This window comes from Platichthys flesus, chromosome 7, assembly GCF_949316205.1.
Source record: "Platichthys flesus chromosome 7, fPlaFle2.1, whole genome shotgun sequence".
Classification (NCBI taxonomy): domain Eukaryota; kingdom Metazoa; phylum Chordata; class Actinopteri; order Pleuronectiformes; family Pleuronectidae; genus Platichthys; species Platichthys flesus.
In genome coordinates this window covers 16,103,177-16,119,194 of record NC_084951.1, presented here as the reverse complement: position 1 = coordinate 16,119,194, position 16,018 = coordinate 16,103,177, and the positions used below count along the sequence as shown (strand labels likewise).

General features: G+C 43.3%; 1 protein-coding gene across 2 annotated transcripts in view; it reads left to right on the top strand.

Moving 5' to 3' along the window:
* Positions 1-7,061: 7,061 nt before the first annotated feature.
* lrp1ab (low density lipoprotein receptor-related protein 1Ab) overlaps positions 7,062-16,018 on the top strand; it is an 86,864-nt gene continuing 77,907 nt past the window's right edge. Inside the window, exon 1 of one of the 2 annotated variants that reach the window (XM_062392957.1) lies at positions 7,062-7,682. In XM_062392957.1, the coding sequence (XP_062248941.1) occupies positions 7,610-7,682 (73 nt within the window). In that variant the 5' untranslated portion in view covers positions 7,062-7,609. The remainder of the gene's footprint in view (positions 7,683-16,018) is intronic. The other variant, XM_062392956.1, reaches the window with a different exon arrangement.

Sequence of the window (16,018 nt, the reverse complement as noted above, 5' to 3'; positions counted from 1 at the left end):
AAGAGGTGGAGGGAGGCACTAAAAACTAAAATCTCACCTGCGTCTTTACAAAAGACTAAAGCATAACATTGTCATCTGATACCAACAGGAAAAATAAAACAAATGATTCTACAATCTCAAAATCACAGCCTCATCTTCTAATATGGACCAAACTGTGGCTCATATATTACAGCTAATACAAAGAAAACATCAGATAATCTGGTTGCATCTTATACTGCCAGGCAAAGCAGATGTGTCCCCCCCCCCCCCCTCCCGAGGGTTGAAAAGCACTGGAATTCATCATGGCACATTAAACAAATGACATGTATCTATGGTCAGACGTTATTTAAGGGTGGATAACCCTAGTTTACAGTATAGTAACAGAGCTAATCTATGACATGGATGAAATAATAAAAACCATTGTAAATGCTTTCACATGGACATATAGGCAAAGGGCTGATATCTCATTGAAATCTTATAATCAGAAAACCGAGACACTCTCTCTCTGCTGTCAACTTGTATGACAGTAAGAGACAGACACATGTATTCGCTTGCAAACAAACAATAGTACACATGAGATATAAACAAAGTCATATACTGATAACCCTTGATAGCTGCCCACATTATCCCACACACCCCTGTCTCTTCATCAGTCGTCATGCTTTTACATGGCTCCCATCATGTGAATCAAAAAGTGTTGGTATCAACAGAAGTTGCCTGGCAACTAAATCCCCTGACCCTTTTGCCTTGTCTTGCGTATCCTGTCTGATTAACCCTCAAGTGTGTGGAAGACACATGTTATTGTTCACTCAGCCAAGTCAGGTGTGTGTTTTTTTTCTCTCCAGCCATAGCATTTACATAAAGCGTCTAGATTCAGCATCACGGAAATGTGCACTTGTGTTGATGTACATGCACAAGGGATTTCATTCTGATTTCATCATGATGGGCGAGTCAGACAGATGGGAGAGGCTCAGCTGAATTCATAATCTCTCTCTCTCTCTCTACACACACACACACACACTCACACACAGACACACACGTTCAGACCTCGATGCCTTGGTTGCATTTCCATAAAAATAACATTGTTCCGAGTTGCCATCATTCTCCCGTCTAAATATTGACATTTTTTTGGACTACACCACAATTGGGTCACACAGAGTTGTCCACTCCCCCGGCTTCGATCCATGCGATGTTATGATATGCGTGTGCGGGTGGTCGGCCAGATGGGCTGTGAGTTCCACAGAGCTCAAGGACAGTTTGGGGAGTGACTCAGTCAGCAGAGGGGCCTGAGCCAGCCAACACATACAGTGAATTTACCAGCAACGAGAACGGTGGGGCCTGCTGGGAGTTGAGGGTTTTTTGTACAGGGTTTCAGATAATAAAAAAATCTGATGTTATTGTAACTGTGTCCTACAATATAACTTTGTTTATCAAGCAGTTTAATCCGGGGTAATCTAGAGTTAGAGTGTGTTTCCTGGCAGAACAGCAACGATACTACATAAAACAACACCTGCGTAGCCACAAGTCCAAGAGTCCTGCATGTGAAAATGTCAGGGTGAACTCTGGGTTGGACTGGGTCTGGCTCTCACTCCATAGTGGGCCGCATGGGGGGAGGGTTGCAGATGGGGGAGAGGTTGAGGTGGGGTGAGTGATGGCAGGGTTAAGAGAACACAGGCCGCTGGTGCATGCTCCACATTCCTCAGGTGTTGTCAGCATAGCCTGCCCAGTAATTACCTCTCTGCGAAACACACGCACAAAGCCACACTTTACCAGCGAGCCACATGGGCAGCCCCCGAGAGAGGCTGGGGGGGGGATGGGGGGGACATGTCAGAGCCATGAGGGTTAGAGGTGATTTATTTTTGAAAGAGTGCCCCAGAATAATACAAAAAAATGAGTGACAAATTACAGACATGATGTAGTGCGTGCCTGCAGTGCAGCTACACATGCACCTCGTGGCTGCCTGTGAGTCAGCCGCCTGATTTATACAGTAATCCATCTTCTCTCAAGGATATGGGCCTATTGGCGAACCATTTCAGCCATGCACACTTTGGCATGTGGAATCAGTGGAGTGATACAGACGCACAGTGGCCGGCCTTCACACACCGAATGTGCATTAGCTCTGCAAGCAGTTGACGGATTCATGTGATCCTCCCATTGTGCGTCTCATAGTTTCTTTCAGATGTTTCGTCACTTCCATCGCTGACAGTACTGACAGAGATGAAGCAGGTTCTCCCTGTCTGGGAATGCTCCTCTCCCACTTATGCTCTCCTTCCTCTGCCCTGCTCTGTCTCCTTGGCAGGCTCGGCTCAAAGCTGAGGGATTGTGTGCAGATGTGCCTGGAGAGAGGCCAGCCCCTCTGCCCTGGGAGAACATGTGGTCTGGGAGTGTTTACGCTGGCACTCTTTCAAGCTGTCTCCCACACAGCATGCTGGCGTCTGTCTCTCCTGCATGACAGTGCTCGGCCCTCCTCCCACAAAGGGGGCATTCTCAGGTTGAGGTAACACCAGCAATCGTGTTGATTCACTGTGTTGACAAACAGCAGAGACAGCAATGCTAATTAAAAAGCAAACAAATTCCCCCGGCATCAAAAAGAAAACAGTGTTTTCCAGGGAACTTGACAAGGAGCTTTGTTGAAACACATGGACCGACTGAGTCTAGCTGCCAAAAAGCAACACGTATAAAATGCTGTGATTTGAACTATGTTCCCCCAACTTTTGCATGGATATTTCGTTTTGATCCCCAGAGTGAAAATGTGCTTGGATTCCGACACTCTGTGCATGTTTTTCACAGATTCTCCACATACCTCACATTCTCCCCTGTGATTCGGGCTCGGGGTAAACATGTGAAAGCTGAAACCCCCTCAAAGCCACGTTTATTCTTAACACCAGAGGCAGTAAGGTCACTGACTGCTGTGAAACACACACCTGTTGTTTTCTTGTATGCAAAGATTAAATCACTGTGGGAAAAGAAGACATACACTGCATAATGACATGGATCGGCAGGAAGCGTGATTAAGAGCCTTTTCGTAATAAAACAGTTGTTCATGGTGAAGATCCTCTCACGTTCCACTTTGGACCAAATGTTTATTTGATCAGGGTATTCTCAGAATGTGTTTTTTTTATTTATCAAATAACCAATGCATGGGCTCCTTGTGTTGCATTAGTAAAATTAGTTATTCTGGATGTCTCTCTGTTGTGTAAGTACCCAGTGCCCCCTGCAGGTTTGTATGGTTCATTAGAAGATCCAGGATTTAATTATCAACTCCAAAGAATAATTTCATAAAGAATACAGTTCTGTTTAAATCTATGAGAATATTACATTTGCACTTGTCATGGAGAATATGTTTTAAATACTCATGAAAAATCTTTATTTTTGCTATTTTACGATTATAATTTTACATGGAGGGAGCCTAAATCTGTTAAGATCTAAATAGCCTCGTCAAATGATTGATATTATCATCATTCTATGTATTTGGCCAGATCTGGCTATAGGTTTTGTTATCATACTCAAAATTGTGTCTTTTAAATCTCTAGATTAGAAAAGATTGTTTCATGGACTGGAGGATAAACTGTCGATCAGGTTTTTATCTGATGTTCAGATGGAGTTAGGTATTTTTTTCCCTAACTTACAATATTAACCAGTCAAAAGAATTAATTGTAATATAATGCAATTATATATCTATTTGGTAATTGCTTGCTTGATGCTATGGAGACTGTTGCTCAATGGCACAATGAAAGATATCCCAAAACCTGCAGCCAGGTTAGCTTCATAAATATCTGACTGACTTTTAATATTCACATATACCGCTAGGGGGCATGATTTAGTGAAGAATGCGCCTATCGATGGGTTTCTATAATGTAGGTTACTTACACCTTTCATTGAACTATCACTGAAATATGTCTTGTAAACCAGGTCCATTTCTGAGCGTGCAAGGCTTGAAAAATACCAAAGTAAATGAGATCAACGTGAGATTCCACCATTTAGTTTAGAATTTACAGAAAACCATTTATTAAATGCCTCCATTAAACTGTGATTCAAAAGCAGAGCTCCTATGTAAATATCACAATTTGAAAGTGATATATTGGCTTCCCCAAAAAACATGTATTAAAGTAAATATAGATTTTAAACTTGTCACGGCATACAATTGTAGATCATACAATGTGTATTTAAATGATTTGGATGCTCTAATCTTCCTGTGAGCAAGTTGGCAATTATACATAACTTGGGTTTTACTCACTAACCCACCATTGACCTACATTTAGTCTAAACTGTAAATGGTAAGAAAAAAATAAAAAAAATAAAGGCCCAGCAGCTGTGAACAAGGCTGGATTACTAACCCACAAACCAGACAATTGGGACCCAAACCTCCTGGGGCCTCAAAGCCTCAGGTTTACTCCACATCACTGAACTGATTGATATCAGATTTTTTTTTTTTTTTTAACGACTGAAGTTCACTGTTGTGCTTGAACGAAAGCAAAAGAACACGCTCATTGAACACGTTCACTTTTATGAGAACGATGAACTGAACGCAACTCAATGCCAAATAATGAATTTGAACGGCGAACACGTTCATATTGTAGTGTCCTCGCGTATAGACAACAGGAAACCTCTCTTTATGTGTAACTTTATTAAAGTCCAGCGAACACGACACACTTCTTGTTCGTAACTCTTCACTCCCCTTCCTCATTCACCCTCGATACGCCAACTCATCAGCCAATGAGAGCCTGGCATCCCACAAAACCCTACAGCCATTGGCCTAGAACTGTTACGTGCCCCACCCCTACCTGTTCACTGACCCTCGGGACAGTGAACAGGTAATAATTTCTCCTCAGGAGAGATGCTGTCTAAATCAAATTCTTTCACCATGTCGTTGCTCAGTGCCTGTAAAATGTCCGCGATTTAGCCTAACCGAAACCAACTAATTTGACTTCGCACTACGTTACCCATCACTCATGGCACACATATGCAGACCAATCAAGAAACGTATTCTAAGTGTTTTCTTCTCTGGCCAGTGTCTCGGCTCCGAACCACACAACTTGGTAGAAGGAAGCTTCATGGATCAGAGATCTGTTGAGCCGTATAGTGAATGAATCTGGAATCTTCTCTCAAAAAATACCCCCCCCCCCTCCCCCCACTGGGTTTCATCCAGTATCTAAAAGCCAAAATATAAAAGTAACTTTTAAGTAAGGCTGTCAAATATATGTAATAAAGTAGAAAATATTTTCTCTGAGTGTTTATCAAAAGCAGCATAAAATGACACCAACACACACACATGATAATTTGTCCATCGACTTAGTGTGCTTAGTTCAAAATTTAATTAAAAAAAAAAAAAAAAAAAAAACTGCGCGGGCACTTCCTGCGCAATGGGCTTCTGCGCAGGATCTGCGCGCTCAGTTTTTTTTTTTTTCCCATTTAATTTAATTAAAAAATATATATATATTTAATTTAATTAAAAAAGTTTATATTTAATTTTATATTTAAATTTTTTATCATCATTATTTCTCGCTGGTTCGCTGGTTCAGGGGTAAATTATGCTTGTCTTCACAGGTGACTGACCTATGCAAGCCTGTAGCCGCCAACCCCCCACAGGAGATTATGTGCTTGTGTGTGTGGTTCTTCCCAGCACTACGCTGCCGCTGCAAACAGCCCAAGTATTTAACATGGGCGAGGAAAGGAGGCGGACCGCTTTTCGCAGCGCTTCTACCTCCGGTGCGTCCCCGGGGTTAGAGGATGATGGTGTGACGTTAATGTATTGTTTTACATTGGATGTGTCACGTCTCCTATGTCGCCTTTACCAGGAGCCGACCCTGTCACTGGTTATCTTGGCTCGCTGTCTGGCCGGTAACCAGCCGTCCAGACCGCTCCATGAATAAGGAGGAGGAGATGTTTCTTTACTTGGAATGCGGCCACTTCATTTCTCGGATATACAGCAGGAGCAACACTCGCATCACCTCTAGGTGGTCCGTCACTTCTCCTTATAAACACACTTTTAGCGTATTTTCCAACAATACCCTGGTGCACTACGTCACACACTCCAAACTTTCCTTAAAGGGGCAGGCCATACCTGCAACACAACAGCTCTCGGTCTCATATACAGATGGCAAGAGAAAGCAGAGACGCAGACTCAGCAACTACATCCGAGATCCGATGCACCTTATCAATATCTGAGGGATTTTTACACACTGTGATAAAGATTCCGACAGTAAAGGCAAGGGGTAGTGATGGATAAGGTTTTCTTTAACAAGTTAAGTCTTTCATTCTCAGTTTCCACCTAAAAACTATGAAATGAACTGAACTATGAACTAGTTCAGAATTTAAATGGTGAACTATGAACGTGAACTATTCATGTTTACTTGTATGAACTGAACTTTGAACTAGTTCATGAGAGGTGTGAACTTGCACAACACTGCTGAAGTACCAAATACTAAAATCAGCTGGGGTTGACTCCATCTCCATCCTCCATCTTGAAGTTCTGGTCTGGAATAGAAGACTCTCGTTTGATGACCTAAATTCATGTATTTTGTAATCAATTGTGACAGTATGTTTTAAAGTTGGATCCTTAATTGCTTTCATTATGCTCTGTGACTACACAGACAAGCTGGTTTCTTCTAATCAGTGTTGTGAAAACTGTTATTTTGCTGATGTTCTTACACGCAGCATTACACCTCTATCCTGAGAGAGGGATTCCTCACATGTGGCTCTCTCTGAGATTTCTACATTTTATTTCCTCTGTCAATAGGGTTTTTGTTTTGTTATTTGTTTGCACCATGTTAAGCCAAAATGAGACAAATTGGGATTCAATATTCCCTGATAGATTTTCTATGATGGATAAATGAAGTCACATACATTCATTGACGTTGAGCCAACATGGCGGATCGCGGGGCCCCAGTTGCAGCGCCGCCTCTCCTTCTCTCTCTCTTCTCTCTCTCTTCTCTCACCTCTACGACTGAGGCAAAAGAGCATGAAATAGGAGAAAGGGAGGTGTGTTGGCGCATGCGCAGACGCGCACTCGCCGCCTTTCGGTAATACCCATTTTTTTTTTGTGAGGAACCGAGCGTTACGTCACGGGCTCGTCCACAGCGCAGGAGCTGGAGAGATTCACCATCCAGCTCGTGCAGCCACACGCACGGGGAGACATCGGCGCCGCGAGCGAACGCGAAGCTTTTACTTTTTAAATTTGATTCTTTCCAGCTCGGCCCGGAATGAGCTGAGCGCAGCGGGGCCGGGCGGCGGCTGCAGGGGGCTTCAGTGCGAGCGGACTGTTCCAGAGGCATGGTGTGGTGGTGGTGAAACAGAGAGCCCAGCACACACACACACACACTGAGGCTACACCATGCATCATGTTTGAAATCCGATAATCAATTAGAGATCCACACGTCTGCGCTGCTGCATTGACCGAAGCATCGCCGGACTGGAGCGGTAGCCTCCCTCCTTTTATCACAAGCCGCCGTGAAGCGGCCGACGGGCGACGCGGGGCTGAGGGTGCAGCTGAACGGACAATCGCCCCCGAACCCACTGAACTGAGCGGGGTTCGGATGAGGTGGCGGATCGGCGTGTTCGGTCTCAGAAATCCAGCCAACTTTTCCTCCTTTCCCTTCGAACAGCAGTGCCACCGGGCATTGCTCTGGAGATGGCGATGAGGTTGCTCTACTTGGGATTTATACTCCACTTGGGGATCGTGTCTCCTAACGGTGCAACCGTAGGTAAGAAGCCTGTTGTGTTTGTCTTCCATTGTTCCACAGAGGCAAAAGCACTTTTTCTTTATTTCTGTATCCCTGGAAAAGCATCTGTGCACACACGGGCCTGTGTTCACCAGAGTTGGAGCCAAGACAGGATCGCATAAAGAAAGCGGGCTGTGTTGATACTAACACTGTGTGCTACAGCTGTCTTCTCACAGGCAGAGATCGATCAGCAGGGGGAAATCCTTTAATCAGAGGAAGTAGCACACAAATGAGCTGTGGCCTAAAATCCTGACTGGGTGTATGTGTATGTGTGGTTGTGAGTGAGTGAGTGTGTGTGTGTTTTTGGCTGTGCTAGTGTCTGGGCAGACAGAAAGGGCCTGCCTGCGAGGATGGCAGACAGACAGTGAGGTTATTCACAGTTCCAGCAGGTAGAAGGCTCTGGCAACACTTGAACGACCCATTTTCACAGAAATACCAAACGATTTCCCAGGAATTGCAAAAAAAAAAAGGCATTTTTACCCCATTTATCAAAGAAAAAAAACCACACCATTCCTCAGATAGGGAATGTTCTAGGTGTAGAGACAGCTGATGGCTACCACACAAACCAACGCATGCTTGGGGTTTTAGTTTATCTTATCCACAAAATCACAGCAGCACTGGTTCCACGTTAAACCTGTGGGATCAGATCAGTTTCCATGTTTGTTTTCAGTGACTTGGCTCATATGAAAACATGAAAACAACAGTTGTGTTGGCCTGTGGATGTGTAATCTTAATTGCTCGTTGGCGGCTTGTCCCAACGTGTAGCTGCTGTCTGGGAATCCCAGCGTATTAGTGACAGCAGCCGGGTACATGCTAGGCTAGTGTGTAATTGTGGAACCCAACAGTCTTGTGCAGTCATCCTCTTGTGTCCCCGGAGCCCCTTTTAATACCCTGATAGTGATAATGAGATACTCAATGCACCGTTGCTCCTGTGACAATGAAGACCTGTTGATCTTCACTTGGGGTGGGGGGGAGAACAAAATAGTTTGCCTACAAATCATATCCTTGAGTCTGGTGTGAGTCATTCCCAGTATTTCTAAACCAAGTCATGCACAAGTGATGTCCCATCCAGATGTGACCGGACAGCCTTGTATATTCAAGAAAATCAACCCAATGCTTATTTCACAAATTTGTCTTCTTTTTTTTGTGCCAGATATCATGTCTTCACAACATTTCTCTAGTTTGGAAGATCTTCCCTATAAGATCTTGACGGAGGCTGTTCAGAGTGAGACCTATAGGTTAGAGGAGTCTTCAAGCTCCTCCCTCCTCCATCAGTATGTAACATCTGGACACAGGGTGACCATTAATCCAAGCTAAAGGCAGAGGGGTGGGGATGAGGGAGAGGTGAAGCCAAATTCCAGGATGTGTCTCGGGTACTCTCTGTAGTTACATCACAGGATGGAAATGATATGCGTGTGTGTGTGTTATGTCATTATAACAACTGATTTAGCAGCCTCTCTTGTTTTGGAGCAGCGAAGTGAGCGGATAGAAACCCAGAGGCCAGCTACTTGGAATGGATTTGTCTGGATCACCACTGGTCCGCAGCGTGAATTAATGAATGGGAGAGGATTAGAGACAGCAGGGTCAAAAGGCCACAGTTAACAGTCAAACATTGGACAGGCCATTTTGTTTGCTGTTTATCTTTAATGCTGATTTAAGGTTATTATTGCCGCAGTAAATGGTGTCATCCATTAAACCGACAAAATCCAGTCCAGTTTGGCACAGTCTAGTCCCGCTTTGTCTGGGGTTGGTTACTAGAGGGGATATGATGAGACATGGATACAGTTTGGATTTGTGATTCTTGGCATTTGGGATGCAGCTTAAAATCATTTTCTTAAATTGATCAGCAGATTCTTTTGGCAGTTTTTTACCTCCGCCAAGAAGGATATGTTTTCACCCCAGTTCGTTTGGTGGTTGATTTGTGTGTTTTGAAGATTACACAAAAACCACTGGCCAGATCTCCTGGAAACATGGTGGGAGGATGGGTCAGGGTATGGGTCAGGGAAGATTAAATGTTGGTACCGATCCGCCCTGTGATCGAGATACCGGTTCCTTTCACCAAGTTTCGTGGTAATCCGTCCAGTTTATTTTTCACTTGCTTTAACATTGAGAGGTATTGTGTTCAATTTGACACGTTTGTTCTGATTTCCCAGGGAACACTTAATGGATTTTGATGGCAACAAACATCGGGTACATCAGGGAACTGATATCTGTGTACAATGTATTGCAGCTGGATTGAATTTAAAGGGACTGTTGGGTATTAGGAAACGTATATGCTCTACTGATTTTTTTATTTCTGTACTTTACATGTTTGGTAAACAAAATGCAAGAATATTGCAAAAAATGCTGGGCAGTTAAAGTGATTATATTCAGATTGTCCAACCAAGATTACAAAACTAGAAGATTCAGTTTTTTAATAATAATCAAACAAAGCAAAGGATGGAATTCTAGTTTTTTGCATATTAGAACTATTACATTTTTGGCAACATAATCTATTTTAAAGAATAGCCAGAGTCCTTTGTCTGGAAAGTGACTTTTTGATTGGACAAAAGTACTATTTTCTGACATTTATCTGACGCTATGCTAACAACTGGATAATCGTTAGTTACAATAGTTCCAACCAGTCACTCAATCCACTGTTGTCACAGCTCTGCTCAACGTGTCAGTAAATGTTGTGTCTCGTGGTTTTAACTGTCAATATAATTTCCCCCCGATATTTACTCTTTTGGTTTCCGATTGATTTGTTGTTTTGAATAATGCTCTGCGAATCGCAGGTTCCCTACAAGCTTTAGAGGGAGAAAAAAAAATCCTGTTTGTGAAAAGTGTTACTGCGGGTCAGAGGCTAAAGAGGTTGAATTCCTGAGGAGCCGACACTCTGTTTGCCTGACCTTTTTATTGAGACCTGGCTATACATTTTCCTCAGAACTGTCACTGGAAACATCTGCTGGAAAAATTCAGCATCCCTCATACAAATTCAACAGATAATGGAAACAGGATTGCCCTTTGCAGCTCCCCCAAGCGGAGGTCACTGGGGTGGAGCGGTTATTGTAAACGCTGCACACCTGAGGTTATCTGTCGCCCACAAGCTTATCAGATGGCACGGGTAATCCTCTGAATAGTTTTTCTGCCATTCGGAGTCTTTTCAGAAAGAAAAAGAGGATAAAATAAACTCAACTATTTCAAGTGAAACGTGGCCAAGTGTCCGATTTAGAAACATTCTTTGGCTCGGCTTCACGAAACCTGATATAAAGCTCATGTGCAGGTGTTTCGCATTTAGGTCCCAATGTAGTTAAAATATTTGCGAAATGATAATAGCAGGCAGGCTTGACCGACGCTGCAGAAAAAGATCCCCTGTACTTCTCCCTCCGCTTCCTGCGCTCTGCATTGCAATGAACTGAGGCTAGAAGGTAAAAGCAGATCAGCATGAATGTTCCCCACACATAGAAAGCGTGAGACAGCGGATGAAAGAGTGTTTGGTAATTGTGAATGGCAAGGGGGGGTGCCCTGTAATTGGTGTTTTCTGCGAGCTGCATCACTGTTTACCCTATTTAGTTTCTAAGACCCAAAAAGGGAACAGCGCGGCTTCTTAAACAAAAATAGGGAGCGTGTGTGGGAGAGCGTGTTAATGCTGCCTTGCAGGATCCGATGGGTTTTTGTAGGCGATTAGATCTGTCTATGCATTTCCGCCTCCTGTCATTAATATCCCAACGTCTCCTAGGATGTAGGTTTTGCCACATATGAACAAAACACATTTAAGTTATGTAAATGAGAAATAGACCTGTTTTCTATGCCCTGTGAAAAGTGAGTACACATGGTTGTTCAAATGTTACAAAGGGCTGCAATGTTTGCCTGATACCTGGCACAGCTGTGAGAATACTGCCTTTATCCTATCGCACCCATGTTGCCTCAGATGTCGCTGATGTCGCCCTTTTGTCGCCCTTGACTGGAGAATCGATCTGATGGCAGGGACCCTTGGTCGCTGTCACACCTGGTCAGGGTGGAGGAGCTAATGTATGGAGATAAGATTCCAATTTCGTGGATTGCTGCACAGCGTCGTAGCTATTTACTCTCTTCAGGGTCGCAGCCATGGCTCTCGGATCTTTAACAAACATAGATACTTTCGGTCACGGTGCTAATTTATTATTTTTGGCGGAGTCTGCTGTGTCTAGAGCCACATCCCAGAATCTCTGTTAGGTAATGATGGAGTTGAGTTTGTGATCAAGTTGCACTATTGGTCGGCCGATGGTGCGTGACTGACTGTAATTACACCATTGGTCAGCTGGGATGTCCCATTGGCTGATGCTTTTTGCCATTTATAAATTGGTGCAAACAGATTCCGTTGTTGTAACTTTAACAAAGAATCTATGGACTTTTTGGACAAACACCAGCTACCTTCTGTAAAAGAGAATTGTTGGCACTGCCCTGCAAGCGAGAGGGACACCTCTCTCTCTATCTCTCTCGCTGTTCTCAGACATTAACTCTTGATATTGTCTGGACCTCATCCAGAGATCTGTTCCGTCTTCCCCTGCTGCATGTCCTCAAATTATCAAAACATTTGTTATATTGCAACACACACTCGCGCTCATTGAGTTAGGAGAACTGAATCCGTTCTAGCATTATAGTGCCAAGCATTAGTCACATTCAGAATGTCCAAAGAACATTCATGAAACGTTCATGAAGCACTCGGGTTGTAGGATTTCTAACCACTGACCAAGGAGGTCATCTGTGAAGTGGATGATGGCTTCTTGGTGCCTTGTATGCGAGTCGTTCTTAGCAATTATTCAGCAAGGAACGCAACTCCCTCCTGCCTCCCTCAGAGGGAATCTAATGAGTTATTCATAGAGATCCCCTCATAGTAAATCACAGAAACATTTCATATTTCAAACCAAGCATAGAGGTAACTGAAGGACAGAGGCGAGCCACGGATTCACAGTTGTCTCAGTAGCAGCGAATTCCTCACTTTATGTGGTCCAGCCTTCATTCTGTGGGTTCTCATATTCTGTTTTTGTAACAGCCGGTTCTGGGTTGACTTTCCTGCTACAGATGCAAAGAGCTTTGCTATGCGGAGACGGCCGGGTGTGTGCAGACCAACTCTCTCCTCTGGCAGCACCACTGGCCTATTTACATTTATCTTTATGTCCATCCATCACACTCACTCAGTGCCATGTCTTTTAACGGCGTTGCATTTTACTGCTGTGGCCTGTGACATCCTGCAGAGCCTCATCGGGTTACCTCCGAGGTCAGACCTGCACCCTTTTGTTGTGCGACGACACAAAAACAAGGCTTTTTCAGGCACAAGAGCAGGCACCAACTCCAGCTCAGTATTTGGATGTTAATGCAAGTTCAACCTCTTTGAAAATAGCTATTGTGAATCAGGGCTTGAGGACATTTTATGCTCACTGTGAGCTGGTTAAAGTGCTCGGCCGTGGCCTGACACAAATCTAAGTAGCCGTCTCCATTATGTAGATACTGCACAACGTTATCATTGAAGAAGTGGACTCAGGCTATGTACACATTACTAAATTTATGTTTGAAAACACAAAACTCTGCTACGGACGCGCCTGGCGTCAACATTACACTGATTCTTAGAGCCACTAAGATGGAGAATTTGGAAACGTTGCTGGTCCTGCCTTAAGCCCAATTCATGGTTCTGCATCGAAGCTAGGCCGTAGGTACGCACGTAACCTATACAGGATCCTTCATAGTTGTGATTGTGTGTGAGTTGCGCTAGTAGCAGTAGAGTTTCTATGCTGGTGTTGAGTGTCTTCCGGTTTTATGATTTACAAATTCTCTGGCGTCTCTGTTCACTTCAGAGCAACGACGAGTGTTACTAAGTGGATCGCGTTGGAGTTGGAGCTGATAGATGTTCAAGAGCAGTTCCTATTTCTTAGAGAACTGTATCAAAAAAAAGAAAGACATTGTCCGTGTTCATTCCTTCAAAGCAATTCAAATATGGCGGCAAGTCAGCCGGAAATGCGATGCTACCAAGCGGACCAATCACATAATCAATCACAATGTGGTCTGCGTTGTCTCGACACATAGTTACAATTTATGGAGGTGCACGTCAGGGTATTGCACTTGACGCTGCGTAGATTACATGTCTAAGCTACGGCATAGCTTCAAGGCTTTAGAGTGGTAGGTGATTGACAGAGATCGTTTAAGTTTGAAAAGTGGTTTCAGCAACAGGGACGGCCTGACATTGGAAACACAATTATCTCCATTTTTACATATGAGAGTGTTCTGCACTTTCTAACCTCTTTACTCCACATTTAACATCTGTAATGTTCTGGTTAAAAGAGTCACTCTTCCATTCTGAATGATTAATGCAGCACAGAAATTAAGGAATAATGACCTTGCATTGCCTCCGCTCTCTTCCCTGTCGTCCTTGTTTGGTTTTAATTTTGCTCATGATGCATGGATTCTTGCTTTGAAATCTTGCTAAACTGAGCACAGAGAAATCACTTCAAACTTGACCTTAGGGGTCTAATTACATGCTGTAGTCTGTTTGCTTTTTCTCTCCCCCCCCCCCCCCCTTGCTCCCCTGAAGACTGTGGAAGACCTGGGTTTCACAATGGAGGACCAGGAAGGGAAGAAGTGGTGGGTGATGAGAAACAGGCGTAGTCTTGTTCCCACTTTCTCCTGCCACTGCTTTTGTACCCAGCACGACCACCGAGAACCATTTATTTATTTATTCATTCAAGTCATTTCACATCCTCATTTGTACTGTTATCTTTCAACTGCATTTAATAGAATCCATGCTCTGTTGCTCACCCTAGAAATGCTCCACAAGGTGATCGGGTTGGTTTAATACTTGGATGTTCCCAGTGTTGGAGGCATACTTGAAGGGGGAAAGGTTACATTTCACATGTCGTTTTTGGGGGTGAACATTTTATCTGAGGCTTTGTTCTGTGTGCATAGTTTTCATTGATTGATCATTGTGCTCTGTGGTGTTTAAACTAAACTACGCAACACATATTTGAGGCGTTTTTTGAAATGCAAAGCTGCTCGGAGCTGCTCCTTTTGTAACAGATTGTCTTTTTGGAGGCAAAGCCATACACATGAAAACAATTAGAAGGCGCTGGAATGTGCTGCGTGGATCTGGAGTTGATTTGTAGAGCACGGATGGGCCATATTGAGGACGACAGCTCGCGGAATGGGGGGGGGGGGGGGATCAGTGTGGAGTCCCAGCTGGTGATACTGTCTGGAGGCCTCCAACGCTTGGCTGCTGAACTGGTGCCACAACAACACCATTAACTCACCGTCCCATCCTGCTCCATCACACAGAGAGCAAGTTCTTTACTTATTACTTACTATTTTTACTTAACTTTCCTCCTGCAGATGAAAGGAAGACCTCGAAAATAGAGCATTGCTTTTATTAGACACTCAAGAGAAGGACTTTTCTATAAGACCCCGGCTCTCTGTACATTTACGTATTTGCTCACTCGCTCGTGTTTGATGTTTTTTGCCATGCACAGTGCTCAGGGGCAATTCAGTGTGCCCTGTTTATACAGCATAGTGCTCCAGTGGCCCTGCATAAGGAAATACAGTGTGTGCTCCATACAAGTGGCAGTATGCTCGTAGTCAAACAGTGTCAGCCAACTGGAGTCGGGACAACTAACTTACCAGGAAGCAAGTCAGTGAATTATATCTTTTGTCTGTATGTCAACTCGGGATTTGTGCATCGATTCTTCAAATTAGTTGTTCAGGTTCCAATTTTTCAAAACGGATATATGCTGTCTAATATGTTTTTTTAAGTGTTAATAATTCCTAAAATTTGATCATGAACCCCGGACTTTATATAGTCTAATCATAAACTTTACTATAAATAACCATGAATAAAAAGGGAACCCAAATTCAAACCAATATTTAGTATAAAAATCAACAAAATAAAAAAAATTCATGTAAAATTAGAACATAAAGGCACATGTTTTCTTCATTGTTTATTCTGTAAAATCAAAGTATTCATATCTTTCATATGAATTGTTGGAATCGAAAAAGGAAACGTTCTTTTTTGAATCAGTCAAACGGCAACATTTCTTAAGAAAATGAGATAATGAGGAAAGTAGAATTACATTGTATTCTGAACACCAACCTCTTAAAGCAGTGTCCTTCGAGTAAGGGCTTGTAATCCATTAAATAAACTTAATTTGATGTTCAGTTGAGTGTAGAGAATGAAATAGTTGAGTAGAAACACTAATCCATTGTCTACTGGACAAACACTGCCTTCAGACTCTTGGGAGCGTACAGTCGGTACTGTATCACTTTCCGATAAGGATATTTTGCATTAAACACAGTGAAACATATTGTAACTACACCAG